Source organism: Mytilus trossulus, chromosome 1, assembly GCF_036588685.1.
Source record: "Mytilus trossulus isolate FHL-02 chromosome 1, PNRI_Mtr1.1.1.hap1, whole genome shotgun sequence".
Classification (NCBI taxonomy): domain Eukaryota; kingdom Metazoa; phylum Mollusca; class Bivalvia; order Mytilida; family Mytilidae; genus Mytilus; species Mytilus trossulus.
Window position 1 is genome coordinate 14,758,588 of NC_086373.1, and position 22,669 is coordinate 14,781,256.

A 22,669-nucleotide genomic window follows, 5' to 3' on the forward strand; every position below is an offset into this window, starting at 1 on the left:
TAATTTTCATGGTTCAATAGTCAAAGTTAAGTTTTTGAGTTTTGGTCTTTTTTTTCTAATTTTATATGCAATAGGTCAACTATATTTGGTGTATGGAAATATTTTATGATCTTATTGTCAGTTGCACACGTTTTATTTGACCATGACCTCCTTTTCACGGTTCATTGCTCATGTTGCTCAGTGTAAAGTTTTTGTGTTTTGGTCTGTTTTTCTTAATCTATAAGCAATAGGTCAACTTTATTTGTTGTATGGAAAAATTGTTAGCTGTAAATGTCTGCCTGGCATTGTCCATCTGACCTTGACCTTATTTTTATATGGTTCATTGGTCAATGTTTAGTTTTCTTGGATAATGTTAAGTTTGTGTGACAGTTGTAATAAAGCTTTATATTTAGGACTATCTACAAAATATCAATGGTTAGTAAAGAAGGTGAGACATTTCAGCGTGTGCACTCTTGTTTTTATACATTATGACATAAATGGAGAATGGCCCCATTGGCAATCATACCACATCTTATAGTACATGTACTTTACACATGGTTAACATGGAAGAATTTATCAGTTGACCACTTATAGGAGTTTATGCCCTTGAAAGACATGCTAGCTATCACAAGCTAAAAAACAATCTTGTATGTTGATTTATATCTTTTTTTGGCATTTTTGTCATATCTATTAGAAACTTTTAGAAGCACAAAAAGATTACCAAAAATATGATCTACAAGTAAGTGAGAATGGCCTCATTCACAGGCACTATATACCTTTATATAACACCTGTTTTATAAAGGTATATAGTATTTTATTTTCTGTGACGAGTGCCTGTGCTTCATTGCTACACTAGTTTTTATTGCCACTTTTTTATGGAAGGTAACAGTTCATGATAAAAAAAATCATAAACTGAAATCAGTAAAAATTATCATCCACACAATACCTAAAGAAATGCCATTAAATCAGATCTTCAAGTACACAAAGTTAACTCATTTTAATAAATGAAAAAAGAATTACAAAATTGCATTTTTACAAGTTGAGGGATTCAGCCTCTTGGTTATTTTGAATGAATGGATAGGCCTTATTTATTTTAAAGTGATCACACTGGAAAAGCGTAGAATTGAAGAAAAAAAATATTTATATCCGACCAAAAATTTGAATACAAATAGTTTACAGTAGCTTTAAATCATGTCAATACGGCATACTTTTGCCAGGCACAAATCTCCAGTTCTTTCATATGGATAAATTTATGAATGTAAATGTACCATTTCAGGAAGAAGACCACTTTATTAAGACTCAAATCACAGAAATCAAAGAGCAATTTAAATATCCATCAACCAGAAAGGTAATTATACACGGGGTCATTTTCTTCATCTATCAAAATTATTTGGAAAGTTTGATTCTCTTGCTGGGATTGCATTTTGATGGGTAAACATTGTAGTTCTCAAACTTTATCAGGGAAAAGGGAGAAAACCAACCAGCTGTTTTGTATATATCTAATTTATTCACAACAAAACTACAAAGGTCTTTGATTCTGATTCTGATTCTTATTCTGATTTTAAGTATTCTAGTGTTTGCTCTTATTTCTTAATACTGCGTGCTTGGGAGACTGCTTATTTGTGGTATGATTAGTACTTATAACTTTACCATAAAAACTTCTTCAAATTTAAAAGATTCAAATGACTTAAATAACAAAAGATAGAGGGATTTGAAAAAAAATATAATCATAAACATTTTGTATATTTTTAGGACCAAGAGAAAGATCTGTTATTTATATGTGTGTATTGCCAAATGATTGGGTATGATGTTAACTTTGCCAAAGTAAAGGCATTTAATATGCTTGCTGGATCTGATGAGGCAATGGATTCAAAAATAGGTATAATTTATATGTGAGAAGACATTAGTTTAATGCTTTGAATGTTATACTGCATATACAATGAGAAGTTATGTATCTGACACCAAGATTTTTTAAACCGTCTATATAAGCCAAAATGTTGCATATATATATATATATGTACTGCTGTTAATGGTTTGGAATTTTTAAACATAAATCAAACAGAGATATACATGTACTGATAACATCTTATCAAAAACAACACAGAAACTATAGGAAAGGAGAAATTTAATAATGAGTATCATAAACCCAACAAGATAACACTACAATACTTGAGCATGGTCTTTTTTCTGCAAAAATGTTTATTTATAAATCAACTAACTATTAGTTCAAAATGCGCTAAAATGAGTCATAGATTGAAATGAATAAAAATTGAATGGCAGAAATGAAAATAATTAATTGTATATTTTCAGGATGGGTAACTGCTAATCTGCTGCTTCCAAGAAATGATGACACTTCAATACTGGCTACATCTTCAATGGTAAAGGTAAATAAAAATGTACATTTAATTATTGTCCTTTTAAAAATGTAGATACATGATCACAGTCATCAGAAATTCATATGATTGAAAGATGTTGGGTAGTCTGAAATAAGACAGCAACCCTATAACATAAAAAACAAAAAAGATGTCTTAAACAATAGACTGGAGTTTTTTAATATTTTAAGTACTTAATTAATCACTCAATTCTAGAAAATTAGTAAATTTGATATTCTAATAAAATGAACCAATATCTACCACCAATAGATATATTTTATTCATATCTAAAAATCTTTTTCTTTTCTTTTTAGAATTTATCAAGTCCAAATTTATTGGAAGTGTGTAATGTCATGGCAACAGTGGCACATTTTACAATGCCACAGATAATAGATTGTGTACTGCCATATTTACAGAAAACACAGAGTCATCCGAGGTAATCATTTTAACTTTCACACACTGTAGACTCTTCCCTTGTAGTTTGGGCCCTTGGTGGCCAAGTGGTATAAGTAGTCACTACTGTAATCACTAGCCAGTCAACATGGAGGTTGTGAGTTTGAAACCTGCTTGTGCGGGTGCACTCCTCTCCAATCTTAAATGACAAGTATTGTCAGTTTTTCTATTGAATGGCATTGGTTTTCTCCACGGACTCTGGCTTACTCCACCAATGAAAAGTGTCTGCCACTTGCACACAATAGCTTAAAAGTGGTGTTAAAAACGCCAAAAATTAAACAAATCAAATTCCTGTAATGTAAAATGTCCTTTCAACAAGATACTTATCATTTGAAATGGTTATAACCCTATAGAAATAAAAATATTTAGGTAAATAACAAAAGTTGTATGTGACATATTTGCATTGGTGAAACATTTACAGCAGTAAAGATGACTAAATATGTCCTTAAAACAATATTTGACCTTGTAATGCCAATGATATAAACATGATTCAAAAGTATAATTTAAAGATTTCATCAAACATATTTGTGTACATTATGTCATAATGTTATCTTAAACATGCTCTTATAAAAAGTCTTCTATAAAAATGGTTTATGTATTTTTAAGATGCATTTGATATCATTTAAGGTACTACCATTGTAAATAATACTGCATTAACTTGACTATCAAAATATGAATAACAACAATGTTAAGAAGTAAAACATAGAAACTGGTATTTGTAAATATTCTGAACTGTTGAAATTGTGCGCAGCAAAATCATTATTATTTATTTTCAATAATTATTTTGCTCTGAAATGATGTATTGGCCAGCTTCAATTTTTACTGCACCCTTAATTCCTTTTCTTTTGTATTTGCAGGTCTCTTGTGAGAGCTAAGGCTGTCATGTGTATCTATATGTACTACCTTCAAGTTCCAGAATTATTTTTGTATGAGGAAGACAGTTTCTATAAGAGTTTGTGTGATCCAGATCCTAGTGTCATGGCTGCAGCATGTCATATATTTCATGAGCTTGTCAAAGTAAGTAGATAAAATAGTAAAATTTTAATAAGAATGTGAAATTACTTTTTACAGACAAATTGTTCATGGATAAACATGCATTCACATGGTGTTCATAACTTCAGGATTACTGCGGATTCATTTATTTTGAAGGGTTCTAATTTTCGTGGATTGAGAAATACCTTGCATTTTAGTGGATATTTGATTTTGTTGTTTCGCCAAATTCTGTATACATTTATGTTTTGTTGAACAATTCCACATCAATTGGTGGATCCTCTGTAACCATAAAAGGAAAAGGTTCACGAAGGATTTAAATTGGCCCTAAATTTAAATGTTTTTTTAAATTGAGCCAAACAAATACTAATTTCCATGTAGAAAAACTTGTGAAAATACTATTAAGACAAAAATAAACTTTTTTTGCCCCTTTTTTTTTTAGCTCAGGGCCAAGTGAGCTTTTCTCATCACTTGTCGTCAGTGGTCGTTAACTTTTACAAAAATCTTCTCCTCTGAAACTACTGGGCCAAATTAAACTACACTTGGCCACAATCATCATTGAAGTATCTAGTTTAAAAAATGTGTGGCGTGACCTGTCAAACCAACCAAGATGGCCGCCATGGCTAAAAATAGAACATAGGGGTAAAATGCAGTTTTTGGCTTATAACTCAAGAACCAAAGCATTTAGAGCAAATCTGACATGGGGATATAATTGTTTATCAGGCCAAGATCTATCTGCCCTGAAATTTTCAGATGAATCAGACAAGCCGTTGTTGGGTTGCTGCCCCTGAATTGGTAATTTTATGGAAATTTTGTCCGTTTTCACTTATTATCTTGAATATTATTATAGATAGAGATAAACTGGAAACAGCAATAATGTTCAGCAAAGTAAGATTTACAAATAAGTCAAAATGACCAAAATGATCAGTTGACCCCTTTAGGAGTTATTGCCCTTTAAAGTCAATTTTTAACCATTTTTAGCTCACCTGGCCCGAAGGGCCAAGTAAGCTTTTCCCATCACTTGGCGTCCGGCGTCCATCGTCGTCGTCCGTCGTCGTCGTCCGTTGTCGTTAACTTTTACAAAAATCTTCTCCTCTGAAACTACTGGGCCAAATGAAACCAAACTTGGCCAGAATCATCATTGGGGTATTTAGTTTAAAAAATGTGTGGCGTGACCCGCCAAACCAAACAAGATGGCCGCCATGGCTAAAAATAGAACATAGGGGTAAAATGCAGTTTTTGGCTTATAACTCAAAAACCAAAGCATTTAGAGCAAATCTGACGTGGGATAAAAATGTTTATCTGGTCAAGATCTATCTGCCCTGAAATTTTCAGATGAATCGGTCAATCGGTTGTTGGGTTGCTGCCCCTGAATTGGTAATTTTGAGGAAATTTTGCTGTTTTTGGTTATTATCTTGAATATTATTATAGATAGAGATAAACTGTAAACAGCAATAATGTTCAGCAAAGTAAGATCTACAAATAAGTCAAATGACCGAAATGGTCAGTTGATCCGTTTAGGAGTTATTGCCCTTTTTAGTCAATTTTTATCCATTTTTCGTAAATTAAAGTTATCTTTTACAAAAATCTTCTCCTCTGAAACTACGGGGCCAAATTAAATCAAACTTGGCCACAATCATCTTTGGGGTATCTTGTTTAAAAAATGTGTGGCGTGACCTGGTCAACCAACCAAGATGGCTGCCACGGCTTAAAATAGAACATAGGGGTAAAATGCTGTTTTTGGCTTATAACTCAAAAAACCAAAGCATTTTGAGCAAATCTGACATGGGATAAAAATGTTTATCAGGTCAAGATCTATCTGCCCTGAAATTTTCAGATGAATCGGTCAATCGGTTGTTGGGTTGCTGCCCCTGAATTGGTAATTTTGAGGAAATTTTGCTGTTTTTGGTTATTATCTTGAATATTATTATAGATAGAGATAAATTGTAAACAGCAATAATGTTCAGCAAAGTAAGATCTACAAATAAGTCAACATGACCAAAATGGTCAGTTGACCCCTTTAGGAGTTATTGCCCTTTATAGTCAATCTTTAACCATTTTTCATAAATCTAAGTAATCTTTTACAAAATCTCCACTGAAACTACTAGGCCACAATCATCTTTGGGGTATCTAGTTTGAAAAATGTGTCCGATGACCTGGCCATTCAACCAAGATGGCCGCCACGGCTAAAAATAGAACATAGGGGTAAAATGCAGTTTTTGGCTTATAACTATGAAACCAAAGCATCTAGAGCAAATCTGACAAGAAGTTAAATTGTTAATCAAGTCAATATCTATCTGCCCTGAATTTTTCAGATGAATTGGACAACTGGTTGTTGGGTTGCTGCCCTCCAATTGGTAATTTTTAAAGAAGTTTTGCCGTTTTTGGTTATCTTGAATACTATTATAGATAGCGATAAACTGTAAACAGCAATAATGTTCAGCAAAGTAAGATCTACAAATAAGTCAACATGACCTAAATGGTCAATTGACCCCTTAAGGAGTTATTGCCCTTTATAGTCAATTTTTAACAATTTTCATTAATTTGGTAAATTTATGTAAATTTTTACCAAATATAGTCTTCTGTTACTAATGGGCAAAGTTCATTATAGATATAATTGTAAGAAGCAAAATCGTTCAGTAAAGTAAGAACTTCAAACACATCACCATCACCAAAATACAATTTTGTCATGAATCCATTTGTGTCCTTTGTTTAATATGCACATAGACCAAGGTGAGCGACACAGGCTCTTTAGAGCCTCTAGTTTTAAATTGAACGCATGCATGACCCCTTATATCTATATTATTTGTATTTTAGGTCATTTTTGGTCATTTTTTTTCCAAAATTTTAATCCTTTTTGGTGTAATTAACCTTGGCCTCCATCCACGATCCAAAAGTTTTTATATTGATGAACGCTATATCAAAATTGGAAAGTTTTTGTTTCAAAATGTTTTGGATCGTAGGATAGGTCTGAAAACTGTACAAAATCATCATATTTTGACAAAATGTCCAAAATGTGCCTAATTTTGAGAATATTGTGTACTTTCATGAAAAGAACTAATTTATTCAGCTTTCTGGTTTTTGAAATGGACCCACTTTCGAACCAAATTGGGAACTTTTTGGTGGTTTATGAGAAAGTTAATATTTTAGGCCATTTCCTTTATATTCAATAAATAATAATAAATTCGCAGTATATAGAATTCATCATTTATACAATTATTTGTTCATGCCAAACCAACTTATAAATAAATGATATTAAAAGTTTATGGTATTGTCCTAATAATGCAAATATAGTTTAGAATATCGATTATTTTAAAAAGTAAATGCAAACCAAATACTACTTGAAATTTTGCAAAAAGTATAATTATTGCTCTTGGTGTAAACATATTTATTTATAGTGGATTGGGAAACAAGTTTTACAACTTATATTAATCCCTTTTCCCTTTGCGGTTGTGCGTGCTGCCTTGTAGCAGAAATAGCCTACTCTTTTTCAAAATCTACAAGGGTGTCTTTAACGTGCAAGAGATATGGCTCTTTCTTAACACGGGTTAGCCATTTATCTTCCCCTTCCAAAAGACTATCATCGTTGTCTCAAGACCATTCATTGCAAATGGTGTCCAGGGAGAGCCGAAAATTCAGTCCCTAAAATTTCATCCTGGAACGGAAATCAAGCCAGGAACCTTTGTGTTAGTAGTCCAATGGCATTATGCACTTACCACTACACCATGGCTCTATCTTGCTGCAAAACATGTGTTATATTCAAAAATTTACCTGAGAAGATTATTCAATTTCAGACCCTGTATGGTGTTTTTTCTCAATTGTAATAAGACATGATAACCAAAAGAGTGTTATGAAGTTAATTATTTAATAAATGTAGGACATATGTAAAATGTTGGCACTTAGTGGAAGTACTGAAATTATTTTGAGAAAAAAATGAACATTTTAATAAAAAAAATATTCAAATTTTTGTAGAAAGACAGAAAAAAGTATTTGAGCTTAGTTCCTGTTCTAGTCGACATTCTACAGCAGATAATAGAAAGAAAACTGCCCTCTCCTTTTGAATATCACAGTATCCCATCACCATGGTTACAAATCAAGATACTTAAAATCCTGGCATTATTAGGAGCTGATAATCAAAGGTAGGAGTTTTAACAATAAGTATAAAATCTAATGATGAACCAATAAAGATGTGAATAAGTTGTGGAAGTCTTCATATTGGAATTTCCTGGGCTTGTTTTAAGATACACAATTTTTAGCGTATTTATTTAAAAAATGAGTTCCAAATTGCATATGAAGAGTGAAGGACTAACTCATAGTTTTTACACACTTTTAAAGCTGTTCAGTGTCCGTTCTAGCCTAAAATGTATAATGTCAACTTTAACAATTTGATCCATATTTAGAACTCATAATGCCATTTCAACTTCTGTAGGTCTTCAGATCCTCTTATATGATTTATTGTATCTTCATATTGTACCTGGTTCAGTACCAATATTGAATAGATTTTCCTTTGGTTTACATGTATTAAAATTTCACCTTCACTTGATCAGCTATTTTTGCCAAAAAAAAGCTTTTGCAAATACCCCTTGTTTCAACATATGAAATGAAACAAATATTCAAAGGGCATGTATGCTGTTTTGTTTTGATTCAAATTATGTTATTATATCTATTTATATGTGCTGCATCCCTTTGTGTTGCCTATTGTTAATGAAAGTACCATTTGATGAAATCCCGGTAGATTTCAAACACATTATTATTATACATTAAAATAAAATACAGGTCTCATTCAATTGGAGTTTTGGTTTTAGCACTTACATTAAAAGATTTTTTTTGGCATCTGGGATATTTTATCATCATTTGATTATGTCTTGTAAGTTTTTTCATCAGTCTAAAATTTTGTAGTAGTTACTGTGGATTCAATTATTTTTGTGGGCATCTATTTTCTTGGATTGAGGAAAACTTCCATTCTCGTTGATATTTGAACTTGTGGTTTTGTCACTCTTTGCATACAATGTACTAAGTCAATAGAAAGTTTGTAATTTCGTTGAACATTTAAATTTATGGTTCACCTGTACCCAAGAAACCAACAATAATTGGTATCCAACAAATAGTAATGAATCCACAGAAGTTACAAGTAATCTGTGAATATGGTAAGTTTTCAACTAGTTCCAACTGTTAGTCCAAGAAGATTTAAACTGCTTTGATATTTGAGTTATTTCCTTCTTAAATCCTGTATCATGTATAGCATTTGACTTCAAATATTAAAAGAGGCAATATTTTTTGTCTATGTTTAAAGTTTGAAAAGTTACAAACCATGATTAAAGTCTTTGAAGAGTTTTTTTCTTCAAAACAATCTGTAAGTCTTACAATTTCAAGCATAATGTCATATGATACAGTTAAAGGGGAGATAACAATGTTGCAAACTTAAAACTATAAAATTGGGATAAGATGCAATTTTTAGAGGTCTTTTTAAATGACATGTGACTTGATGTGTATGACGATTATTTGTCTTGTTTTTTCTCTGTCTAATATCATGAAAGTTTAATGAATAATCATTATGAGATTAAATATGATAATTATATTTATCACTATTTTGTGCATTTTTCTTTCATCTTTTTTTGTGATAATTTTTCATATCATGCTACTCGCTTGAGATGGAAAATTATAGCTAGAAACTAAGGAGGCACATGGCGTTGATAATGAAAATAACATGAAGTAGACAATGTTGTCATAGGTAAAATAGCGATAAACAGATTATCATTGGTCCTTCACAACTCGATTGCTTTTCTCTCTTTCCCTGTACCAGCTCAAGCGAGAAAATCAATCTTGTTGAGATGATCAAAGATAATCTATAAATATATGTGGCAGACAGCAACCTATGACAATCACTTGAATGTCATGATTGTATCTTGGTCTTAATGTCTGCAACTGTTCTATAGTCCACACTTGAGACTATTATGATACACAGTTACAAAGTGTTTAGGACATTTACATAATCCTACAAGTTATTGATTATTGTTGATATGGGGCTGATCTTTACAAACCATTTTAACTGAGACATATTTCATAAATGTCAGAATTGTTAACCTTCTTTTGACCTTTCAACATATAACATTTAAATATAGAAAAAGCTATATTTTGGATTCCTCATTCATTTGTCACAGTTTTTTTAATGGTTTTCAAACAAATATTTTCTCTGCATGAATGGAAATGAGTGGTTGCAAAAAGCACACTAAATTTGTGTAAGTGTTTCTTAGCTTTACAATTGACCCAAAACATGCTCATAAAAAAGTTTGTTCTAGTGAGAACAGTTAAAAACTCCCTTGTCTATCAGTGAATTAGAGATTTGTATGCTCCATTTATGGGCATCATGTTTTCTGGTCTGTGAATTGGTTGGTGCGTCTGTCCGTCTGTCCAGTTTCAGGTTAAGGTCTTGGTCAAGGTAGTTTTTGATGAAGTTGTAGTCCAATCAATTTGAAACTTAGTACAAATGTTCCCTTTACTTCCCTATGATATTATATTTCTAATTTTAGTGTCAAATTAGAGCTTTCACCCTAATTCAACTGTCTGCTTAACATTGACGCATTCTTGTTTATTTCCATTAGGGTATTCAATGATTTCCTGTCTTATGATGTGAATCGAATTGTATTTTAAGTAATAATATGTGGTGCTATTGCCAATGAGACATCTCTTCTCAAGAGACCAAATAACACAGAAATTAACAACTAAAGTTCACTGTACCACCTTCAACAATGGGCAAAGCCAATACCGCATATAGTCAGCAAAAAGGTCCCGATATAACAAATTTAAAACAAATGTCAAACAAATCATATGAGAAAAAAAAACAAATATGTAACACATGACAAAAACTGAATTACAGGCTCCTGACTTGGGACAGGCACATGTGTGTGGTTAATTATGTTAGCAGGTACCTAACCCTACCCTTTACCTGGGACAGAGACTACAACATAAGAACAAACTGTAAAACTCAGTTGCAAAACGTACCACTTAACTTAAACTCATCAGATGGGTACTAAACAGATATATCATATTAAGGAGGGGTATTTGCAAAAAATACCAGTCGAGAGAATGTTAAATTCGCAGGCCTAAAGGTGAGGGAAATTCATTCTCAAGACTGGTATTTCTCGCAAATAACCCTCAAGAACATGCTATAACTTTTTAATTACACCGAATGTTAATGTTGAAAAACGCATTTATGATCGTGACGTCACAAGCGTCCAGTGGGATAGAGAATATTTTTGGCAATACCACGGCACATAGGGTAAAAAAAGGCAAATCCTTTGGCAAATACCCAGGCGGTGTACAAAAATGAACAATATTCCCTTGATAATAGTAAATTGGTGAAAAATACACTGGCTATCAACCAATCAAAATTCAGGATTCTTAAATGAGGATTAATTGAAATAGAAATACATCTAACAAAAACACAGAGGAGAAATGGCTGGATACTAGTTCAATCCAACAACAAAAAGACACTTAAGTACAGGTAACAGATCTGAGAGTAGTACAGATCTGAGGGTACTGACAGTTACTGACAGCTAGTACATGTAGTACACAGCTATTATAACAAATAATTAAAAAAATCATGCATCTGAGACTGCTGTTTAAGGATGGCTGTTTAATGTTCAGCTGCAAACTGATTGCATATTCAGGCTTGAACAGGTTAATGCATTTCAAATATAAACCCTACTTTGTAACTAGACAGAGATGCTGAGCATGCTAATTCAAAAGGTAATAGTCCAAAGTCATCTTACCAAGACACATTATTTGAACTTCAAGCCATCCAGACTTTGCTTTTACTTCATTATGCTGCTTGTAAAGCATAGAGGCAACAAATACCAATATTTAAGACTTTGGTATGACTTGGCTGTGATTCATACTCACAACCTCTTGTACTCAGGGAGAGCACACTACCACTTGACCGCAAAGGCTGTTCCACATATATGACAGTACTAGTCAAGTTCACATCATCTTCATGTTTATTGCACATTTTAAACATTGAATTTACAAAATACTCAAAATTGATTTGGATTCAAATTCTCAAGTTCATTCTCATCTTGTCTTCTTGTCGGACACAGTGTTTTTCTAATATCAGAGATTATTAAATAAAATGTGGACCGCATATCATGGTTCATAATTAAAAACATTGGCAAATATAATGAGTAACTAACTATCATAGCAAAATGTATACATATAGGGAATGAATTCAGAGGAGTAATAAGTAATGAGTCTTGCACTGTAGAATTGGAGAATATATAAATCGTCAATGGCCATTCTACACATAACGTTAATATTAAAAGTCCTATAGATTGACCCTCTTGTAATGTGTATTTCCAGTTCCTTTGTAAATGTTCTGGATTGTTAATGAGGACTTTCTTTTGTTGAAAATACATCTTCATATTAACATAAACAAGAATTATAGTTAGCATGGACATAAGCACACAGGGAACCAGGTGCACCACAATAGCACAAAACCAGACATAAAATTCTTCATACTTCCTACTATTGAATGCATCTCTGTATTGAAAATCACAAGGGTTTGCTGGTTGGTTGACAAAGTCAAACAATTTGTAACAATGAACAAGAAAAGAGCAAACAAATATGAGAATGGTTAACTTGAAAAATCGGTTGATTTTGGCGTACCATGTTAATGCTTTAAATGGATGTTGTAAACACTGAAATCGCTGTATTCCATAAAATATAATCTGCCATAAACTGGTCGTGTGAAATATGGCTGGGAGAACATATCCCATGATTCTGTAGGTATTGCACCAACCAATGGTGGCTGGTCCTAACAGATCATCTGTGGCAAAGAAGTAAATAAAGACTGGATATTGACACAATACCAGTAACGTGTTAGATATTACAATCCCATTTTTCTGAACAGTTGTTGCTGATCGACGGTCTGTCACATAGTTAGATAACACAATATATACAATGGTAAAACAAAATGTAATTGATATAATCACTGGAGCAGGTACACTATACAGGTATCTAATTAGTTCTAAATCATAGTCCGTTGAAAAGGTTCCATTTATAAAAGGGGGTAATCCAAGTACACTTTCTTTCATTTTGATTTTAACATTATATTGCACTAGCTGTTAGTCTATTTCAAATATCACCTCTGAATGAACCTTGAAATAATTAAATATCCCTTACATTATGTAATTAGAATAGAGTGTTCTGATTGAAGCTCTAATTTATATTAGATATCATCACAGTGACTTCATTAATGCTGGATAAATCCAATACTGTTTACTATGCACTATGGATTGTTTTTCTGTTTGAAATCTCATTATCATAAATGCCTCTAGTTCTAAAAATAGCTAACACAATTAATGTGTATTCAATTGATGCTAGATAAATCGTTCTTACTGATATATTGAAGTTAGATTTAATCAATACTTCAGCATGGTGAATAACAAAGCAATAGTTTCCAATTGTATCATCCACACATAATGTCTCCTTCTGATTTAAAGTACAAATAATACTCAGGAATATATTTCTGTTTTGTTTTGTTTTTATCCTCATTGTGATCATTAAACATGAGATATGTCAATGAAACTCGATCAACTGACTATATTGTACTTGTGGCTTTTTTTCTTCTTTAACAAACAATGAAGTTATTGTAATGCGATAATATGGTAATTTCTCTTTCTGACCGTACAATTCCCCCTGAAAGTTTAGTTGCTTATTGTAGAAGAAGTAGTTATAATTGTTGTAGTAGTTATGTAGTTCTGTACGTTTAGATGAAAGATAAAGTCTCTTTAAATTTGAATTATTTAAGCTTAATTCGAGATTTAATATTTGCTGTATATCAATTGGTTTGTTAGTAATTTTCCTGAACAACTCTTATCAAGCTTTGAAGAGATGTGTAGTTAAAAAAAAATATATCAAATTCTTTGAAGCTGCTATAACTCAAAGATGCATAGGCTTAAATAAAAGAAAAATATTATATACCTAGCTATTTTTATTTTAATAAAAGTTGAGGGTCATCTGGTTTTCTGTTAGCTTTATTTGTCTGTCCATTTATTCCTCTCTCCCATATCAGGTTAGGTATAAATCAGAATTCCAATGATTTTTATATTTCTTTTGAATGAAAAGAAAATTTAGTGTATTCAATTTTGTTTGTTTCAGAGAAAGTGAAATGATTTACCCAGTACTGCAAGCAGTGTTTGAGAGAACTGGTATTAAAGACAAAATGTGTTTTGGTTCGTAGTTTTGTACATACTATGTCTTTTCAATTTTTTTCCCTCTGAAGTCTAATTCTGCACATTGTAATACAATGTAGTAAATTTTGAGCCTAAAACAGAAATGGTTAAGCTTTATCCAAAACTATTTTTTCAACATACTGAAGGTGGCACATCATAATTGATTAAACCTTTAACAAAAGAAAGCAATAAATTATTTAACAAACAATTCTGGAGCTGAATCGGGTGTTTTTTCAGTCATCACTGCATGAGCAGATACGTGTAGTAAAAACACAAGACTATATTTTTTATATTTATAGTATTTCAACATGTAATTGAAAATGAATAAATCTGTTAGGGTCCAAAATTTATCAAAATTTCAGAACAAATTCAAAATGCTTTCATGGGATTAAAAACATTTATATTTTAAGAAAATTTACTTTGGGAATAGCACGATACTTTGGAAAAAGTAAAACATCAGTGTTTTTACTTTCAAAGCAATGGGTTAAAAAAAATGGCATTGCACTATGAGAATCTTATGAAAAATATTAAGCATTGTCAATGTATCTTATCTTTGAATAAATAAATAATAACAAATGTGTGAAAAGCCATGCCATAATTTTTTGCAGAATTAAGAAATCAGGCTATTTTTGATTTACATGTATTATATATTTACAGCAATATGTTATGAGTGTATACAGACAAGTACATCTATATACCCTAACCAAGAATTACTTCAGACAGCCACTCAGGCTGTAGGGAATTTCCTTAGAGCAAAAGACTTAACACTAAAATACATTGGTATGTTTATTTTGAGTGGGGCAATTTTTTTAGTCATTTAGAATTCAATTGGGATATGTTAAAAATATTATATCATCAAATGTTTCAATAATAATCTGATAACTACAACTATCAAGCATTAAATTAATAGAGAGGTTTGAAGTAAAGGATAAAGATTTGGTTTAAAGTAGTTAAAACAGAAAATCAAAATCTGCACAAATGTTTATTTTGATAGATATCTGCTAAATTAGGGCTTTCATCCATATTTCATGGTTCATTGAAAATGGATTATACAACAAGGGGCATTGTATCCTAATGAAACATATTCTTGTTAAAATTATGATTGGAAATACTTATATATGAAGAAGAAAAAAAAAGATGTATTATGATTGTCAAAAAGACATTATCAAACAGATTCCAAATTAAATGGATTTTTAAAGTTGCCATATATGCTATAACACCATCAACTTGGTTATTAATTTGAAAGATGATGATAAACTTTAAATGTTTTTGTATTTATAATCTAATTCCTAGGAATAAAGGCTTTAACTGGTTTGGTCAGAGTCAGTCAGGAGTTTTCATTACAATACCAAGTGATAGTTGTAAAACTTTTAGATGATACAGATGAAACTATCCAAAGAAAAGTAAGATTTTACACTAATTGACATGCAATTGTATGGAAGTGTAGCTAATAAAAAAATGTATTAGTTTTATCAAAGTACAATCTCTCATGATAATTTACACCTAGGCCTTGAATTTTTCAAATTATTTCTTCAAAATGATGCATGGTTTCAAATATAGTTTTGAAAAAATACAGGATTGATGAAGTTATTATGGAGAACTTTTTTTTTCTCTTTTTTTTGAAGTATGAAATTGATAATCAGTGCAAAATTTAACCTTCCTGGAGGGTATAGAATAAATTGTTAGCTAAAAGCACAAGACATTTATTACGTAGGCTAATATAACTTTTACCATAAGATAAGGTAACAAAATGACATCAGACTGAAATATACTTGTAAAATATTAACCAGTGAAATGAAAATGTTCGTTTGAATGGTTTTACACTAGTAATTTTGGGGCCCTTTATAGCTTGTTGTTCGGTGTGAGCCAAGGCTCCGTGTTGAAGGCCGTACTTTAACCTATAATGGTTTAATTTTTAAATTGTTATTTGGATGGAGAGTTGTCTCATTGGCACTCACACCACATCTTCCTAATCTTCCTATATCTATATACAGCATTTATCATTTGCCACATTATGATTTATGTAACTGAACTTGTATATACTTTCAGACACTATCCCTACTATACAACATGACAAACTCAGTGAATGTACAACCAGTATGTGATAAACTCTTACAACACATGGTCAACAGTAATGATCCATTCCATAAGGAAGATTTATTACACAAGATCATAGAACTTACTCAAAAGTATCCTTTGTATAAAATTGAAGAATTGCTTCTTTGTGTATTACCAGTGAACTTGTTTTTTATTAATATACGTCCCCTTCATCTTCCTTACTTAATATTGCTAAGCAAAACAAATTAAAGAAAAAAAATAAAAAAAATAATCTTTGAATGCAGAGAGGTTATTTTTACTTTAATTTTAAGTCTAATCAATTCTATTGTATATAAAGATTGAAACTGCCAATTTTTCATATCCCTAGGCAAAGAACCTAAAATTTAGAAACAAACCCTTCTATTCTATTTTACTTGATTTAAAAGGGCTCAACGGTACAAATCAATTTTTTTTTTTTTAAATAGGATTTCGCTATTTTTTTCTATAAAAAAACTTTATTTGATACTTAATGGAAAAATGAAATAGAAATATGGGGTCACCTTTCATTTAAGCTCACAATGTGCATTTAAAAGAAGCATGCATTTTTGTTAAGTTACTTGTTTCTGTTGAACTAATTAGTAATAGGAGAGAAAAAAAGTAATTTCAAAATAAAAAAAGACTTAAATTACAGAAATTGCTTAAAGTTTACAATACAATAGTTGTAAATATAGTATATGTACAGATTATTTAAAAAAAATAATAAAAAATATAGGTCCCCAATAAGTTAAAAAAGTTGTATTAATTTTAATGCAAAAAAAATGGCATTTTTTTTTTCACAAAAGGGAGATAATTTGGAGGTTTTTTTTAAAGATATAAACATTTTAAAAGTTATCATGGGCCAAAACAAATTGATTTTTTTGTTTGTTGATTTTGTACCATATCATAAAGTAACAGTTAATAGTGTAACAAATGAAATTTATGATGAAAAAAGAATGTTTCAATTTTTGCCGATTTTTTTTGGTACCCTCAAGCCTCCTCAAGAAAGTTCAAATGTTCTTTAAATTTAGTGTATATTTTAAATATAGCTTAGTATTATCTTTTGCTCTGAAAAGATTATATATATACGACCCTTAACAACATAAAGATTTTTTAAACCAGAAGTTTGGTTTGTGGATATTCTGTTTAAAGTTTTACAAATCTGTCCTAGTTCCTCATCATCCATGGTAATGAATAAATGTATTGCCACATTAAGGAAAGGTATGTTTACATATGTACTAAGTATGTCAATTCATCACGAATCATCTGTGCAGTTTATGGGTACAAATTACAGCGTTTAAATTCTATTCTTTTAGTCAGGGGTGTCTTTATCTTTCATTTTGACTGGTACTTTGCTCAAATGTAGGTGGTACTTTTCAATTTATTCCATGAATACTTTATATTAAAATTCATACATTGTTGGGTACTTGTCAAAAGCATAGGAGGGTTAAAGTACTGGGTACCTCCTCGTAATTATAATGATTGGCCTATAATTTAAGCATACAAAAATAACCAAGAGTAAAACATAGTTTGTGAAATCTCAACCCTCCCTCTATACCTCTAGCTAATGTAGAATAAACAAGACACATCAATATGCACAGTAAAACTCCATTTAAAAGATGAATATTTGTTCTTTGACCGATGAAATAACACAAACTTGTAGTGTATGTCTTGTTCAGTGAAATACTAGACTGACTTTTACAAAAGATAACAAATTAGTCTCACTGGTAGACTCAGTTAGAGTGTAAAAACAGACAAAGCTTATTCTACCACTTTGTATAAGCATTAAAAAAATAGAGAGTGCTATTTGATATTGAGGTTAGATTCATCAACATGACAGTATATATATAGAATCATAACTGATTTGTTATTTCTACTTATAGGAATAACAAGGAACACTGAATTTTGTCAACATTTAGTAAAGAAATCTATTGAATGTTTATTCAGGGAAGATTTACTCGAAGATATGGTGAAACTTGCATCCTGGGTAATTCTTATTTGTAATTGTCTGATCTTTTGAATAACTTTTTTGAGTCAAATTTATATTCAGCAAATTTAAGGAACAGGACAGCCATCAAGTCCATAGCAAAGTTAACATAAAAAAAAACTTCCATGTCTGTATTGTTAATTCTTACATCAAAAAAGATAATATGACAGAGTATAAAATACAAAACAAAGTATGTAAAAACTAACATATCTATAGTCATTCTCAATAGCCCTTATTTTGGAGTTGACCTAATTTGCTGTTTTCTGGTAAGTCAAAAAATGCATACTTTCCCATTTAAAATAGCTCATTTTGACCATACACAATTTTAATCCTGTCCTCATTCGCTCCAAAGATTATTATTGAAGTCAAACAGAAATAATCAATCCTTATAGTTTAAATAGAAATCCTGTTTTCAATTTAAGAGGGGAAAAAACAGTCAAATGAGTATCTTTGACCATTAGCATATAGGTTAATACAAATAATATTATGTTGTTATTTGAAAATTTATATGAAATACTGTATCAGAATTATTTATTTCACAGATAATTGGACAGGAAGCGGAATTACTTAAAAATATGCCAAAAGATAAACTTATGGCTTTGTTTACAAAGCAGTTGTCAAGACAACATATTACTGTCATGACCAAATTGTGGCTTACAAATGCCTTGATGAATCTGGTTACTTCAAACGTATTGATGACTGATACAATAGCAGAACCTGTAGAACAACTAGTGAACACAATGGATGATCTTATAATTGTAGAGGTATGCTAAAACTACTTATACCTTTGAAACCCTTACAATAATTTCTCATTAGTATTTGAAATTAAATAGCTTAATTATTTTTGAATATTTTGGTGGGAGTTATAATAGAAAATAGTATAGAAAATCAATATTTCAATCACTTACACACCTACATTTCTTTTTGGCTTCAATTCAAAATTATATCAAACATCAACAATATTCTGTTGAATAGTTATAAAATGGAAAGTTTTTTTTCAACGTGGATCTTTGGCTCACTTCGAACAGCAAGCTATGAAGGGCCCCCAAAATGACTAGTGTAAATCTATTCAAACAGGAAAACCAATAGTGTAAAACTATTCAAACAGGAAAACCAATAGTGTAAAACTATTCAAACAGGAAAACCAACATTCCAATCTATATACAAAACATGAAACATTTATGAACACATCAATAAACAAAAACCACTAAACATCAGAATCCTGACTTAGGATAGGTGCAAATAAATGTTTCAATAGTTACCAACCTTCACCTTTACCTAAAACAATAGTGTAACATCACAACATAGAAAGACTTAACTATTTATTAATTATGATTTCTTATTTTTTTAACAGAAGTTGCAAGAGTTAGTTGGAATGAGTAATTTGAAGCCAGAAATATCAAAACCAAAGATTGAAACGGTTTGTATTCTAAAGAGCAGATGTAAATGTAAAAGTAAATACTTTCTAGCAAATTAGGGCTGTTCTAACATAATCTGTTCCATACCAAGTTTCCTGTTCCTTAGATTTTTCTTTGTTCTATTTGTATAAAAAGTAGATAACCCTGAGAGAAAATACATTAATCATTCATTTGTAGCTAGCACCTGAATCTGGGACAAATGAATCTCATAAAAAGAAAAGAACAGGAACTGAATACACCTTTAACACTATTCCCGACTGACCCTTAGAATATATCCCACTTGAACTATTGATGTCATTCAACAATCACTCTTACATTGTGGTGTTAGGTATTTTGTATTGTGACATCAAACATTTGAAGGGAACCTGTGTGATGTCCAGTAATGGGGGACAAATAGCAATAAGGTGTATTGGGCTTAAATTAGAACAGTTTTTAAAAACTCAGCCAAAAAATACAGTTTGTGAGATTGCAAGGAGGTTGTGTGCTTTGTAGTGCTGCTGTTTAAAATACTCATTTTGTTGAAGTACAACAGTCTATATTATAGACTCTATAATCACCTTTAATTGTTTTAGATGGACTTCACTTTGTCTTTTCTGGATAACTATGTGTCAAAGTCCCTAAAGAATGGAGCCCAACCCTATAGACCTAAAAATATGAGATCTAAACAGACACAACAAGAACAAGGTATTTTCAAATTAAAGTAAAAATTGTATTGTATTTGAATACATTTTCTAATGAATGTTAGATATTCTGGAAATGTAATAGACAAAACATGTGATGGCTGAAGACAAAAAAGAAATCACTAGTATATTTTTATGTCTCAAGTTAGGCTTGTAAAAGAAAGACATGATTAAAATTTGTCCAGAGTATTATTTATTATTTAAATTCTTAAGTTACTTCCCTTTTTATATGAGTCTTCTTGAGCAGCTATAACTTAAGCATTGCAACATGATACTGATAATTATTGGGAACTTAATAAAGAATTGTATGATTCAGATTTTTCATTTTCCAAAGAGAAAAAAAATGAGCTAATTTTCTGGCGATGCAATTTCTTCATTTATGTGACAGTTTTTGAAGCAAAGGTTGAATACATCAAAACAAAGTTATGTTCTTCTTTTTCTATTTTTGTTTGTTATCTAAAATAGACATATTTCCCTTTTTGCAAGTACATATTATGTACTTGCATTTAATTTCTGTCTTGCCTACCATCTCTATTAATTAATTTGCTACATTAGTCTTTCATTGACTCAAAACGTATTCCAGTTGTGTTAGATTCAATGAAGTGTACTCATACTTCTTTCTTGAAATATATACATGTATAAAAGAGGGAAGAAAGATACCAGAGGGACAGTCAAACTCATTAATCGAAAATTAACTGACAACGCCATGGCTTAAAATGAAAAAGATAAACAGAAATACAATAATACACATGACACAATATAGAAAACTAAAGAATAAGCAACATGAACTTCACCAAAAACGGGGGTTCTCAGGTGCTCTGGAAGAATAAGCAGATCCTGCTTTAAATTTGGCACCCATCATGTTGCTCGTGTTATAACAAATCCAGTAAATAGTCTTATTCTGTAGGTCACATTCATGAAAGGGAAGGAGGTTGTAGTTATGACGTAAGGAACTTATCCAATATTATCTGTAAAATAGTTATTCCATAACAGTCAACCAACTCATGATGGCATTAGTAAAATTTACGAAGGGTTAAAGTAGTATACTGCCATAGTTCATATTTATATTATGTTATTGATAAGTTAATTATGTAGTTTTTTTGTTAAAAATGTTTTTGTGTACAAAACATAAGATTAATTTGATTGTATATCTTTATAATTATTTTCTATGTTAGGTGTGACAGAACTATTTAAAGGTATTCAGAATCAAGGAAAAATGGACATTTTGAGTAGACTTGGAGAGGATGTCGCAAGCTCTGGTGGTACATCTCTCACTGCAAGGTTTGTTAATTTAATACATTACTTGTAATAGATAAAATTATTGGGTCTAGTTATAATATAAACATATTTTTCTATGACAGACCAGATTGTAGAAGAACATTACTTACCAACAACTAAACTGAAATAAATTAAATAAGATTTCTACTTTAAACTTCATACTAGATTAAACTTGGAAATTTTTAATATTATGTCTGCAAACTACAAATATTTCTGTCAGTGCTCTTGCAAAATTACCAAATAGGTAGTCAACTCATTTTGGGTATAGTGTCAAAAGATTTGTATTCTAATGAAAACAGCTGTGCCCTCTTACTGCTGGTTGTAATAATTCTAATGAAAAAGATTAAACACCACATCATGTGTATTTTCAATTATGCAGACAATGTTTTTGTTACCTCATTTAACTTTTTTTCAAAATCTAACATAAACATGAGTGTTGTCCTTTTAACCTTTGGTATAAAAATTTCTCAAAGTAATCTGAATGCCATTGTCCAAATTTTTTATGACAAAGTTAGGCAATTTTTCTTTTTCTTGAAGATGCTATAAAGTGTACATTTAAGATATGAGTCCAAGTAAATTAATTCTAATCTTGTTGCATGTTCACAAAATTCTGAATTTAAAGTATTTCTCCCTTTTCAGTGATTCAGTGTCAAAATTACCAGCAGTGAAGAAGGTATGGGGAAAGGAAGGAAGGATTGTAGATACCAAAGAGACAGAAAAAGAGGAAGAAGATCATATAACAGAAGTAGATAGAAATAGGCAACAAATGGTCTCTGCTTTGTTTGGTGGCATAATGCCAGGACAGGTAAACAGCTTTCAGATACACATTAAAAAACTGTCTGCTCTAGACATGGATCTAAGAGGAAACTAAATTGATATGTGAACTGACATAACATGACACTTATTGGCTAACTTTTAGTGTTATATCTCAGATTAGTCCTTCTAAACTAAGTGACTTATAGATTAGCAGTGATCATCTAAACGAGATTGGTTTTTTCGCTTGAGTGAGAAAGGCAATCGAGTTGAGATGAACAATGATGATCTTTTTATCGCTATTCAACCTATGACGACGTTGTCAATTTAATTAGCAACGCCATGTGCATGCATAGTTTTTAGCAATGATTTTCCATCTCAAGCAAGTAGCATGATATGAAAATTATCACAAAAAAAGATCAAAGGAAAAATGCACAAACTAGCAAGAAAATGATAT

At 31.0% G+C, this 22,669-nt stretch overlaps 2 protein-coding genes across 2 annotated transcripts in view; one reads left to right on the forward strand and one right to left on the reverse strand.

Moving 5' to 3' along the window:
- Positions 1-22,669, forward strand: part of LOC134716105 (AP-4 complex subunit epsilon-1-like) — a 31,124-nt gene that overhangs the window by 6,875 nt on the left and 1,580 nt on the right. Inside the window, exons 2-18 of the mRNA XM_063578881.1 lie at positions 1,256-1,327; positions 1,732-1,858; positions 2,290-2,363; positions 2,666-2,787; positions 3,662-3,821; positions 7,767-7,933; positions 13,950-14,023; positions 14,681-14,803; positions 15,317-15,426; positions 16,073-16,212; positions 17,205-17,317; positions 17,980-18,083; positions 18,626-18,847; positions 19,438-19,503; positions 20,074-20,185; positions 21,357-21,462; positions 22,099-22,264. Of these exons, the coding sequence (XP_063434951.1) occupies positions 1,256-1,327; positions 1,732-1,858; positions 2,290-2,363; positions 2,666-2,787; positions 3,662-3,821; positions 7,767-7,933; positions 13,950-14,023; positions 14,681-14,803; positions 15,317-15,426; positions 16,073-16,212; positions 17,205-17,317; positions 17,980-18,083; positions 18,626-18,847; positions 19,438-19,503; positions 20,074-20,185; positions 21,357-21,462; positions 22,099-22,264 (2,058 nt within the window). The remainder of the gene's footprint in view (positions 1-1,255; positions 1,328-1,731; positions 1,859-2,289; positions 2,364-2,665; positions 2,788-3,661; positions 3,822-7,766; positions 7,934-13,949; positions 14,024-14,680; positions 14,804-15,316; positions 15,427-16,072; positions 16,213-17,204; positions 17,318-17,979; positions 18,084-18,625; positions 18,848-19,437; positions 19,504-20,073; positions 20,186-21,356; positions 21,463-22,098; positions 22,265-22,669) is intronic.
- Positions 11,785-13,524, reverse strand: LOC134706761 (uncharacterized). The gene has a single exon (XM_063566023.1). The coding sequence runs from the start codon at positions 12,881-12,883 to the stop codon at positions 11,828-11,830; it is 1,056 nt and encodes a 351-aa protein (XP_063422093.1). The 5' UTR covers positions 12,884-13,524; the 3' UTR covers positions 11,785-11,827.

What these genes read in the sequence shown, in the direction of transcription:
- LOC134706761 (XM_063566023.1), bottom strand. Translation starts at nt 12,883, where the DNA reads ATGAAAGAAAGTGTACTTGGATTACCCCCTTTTATAAATGGAACCTTT.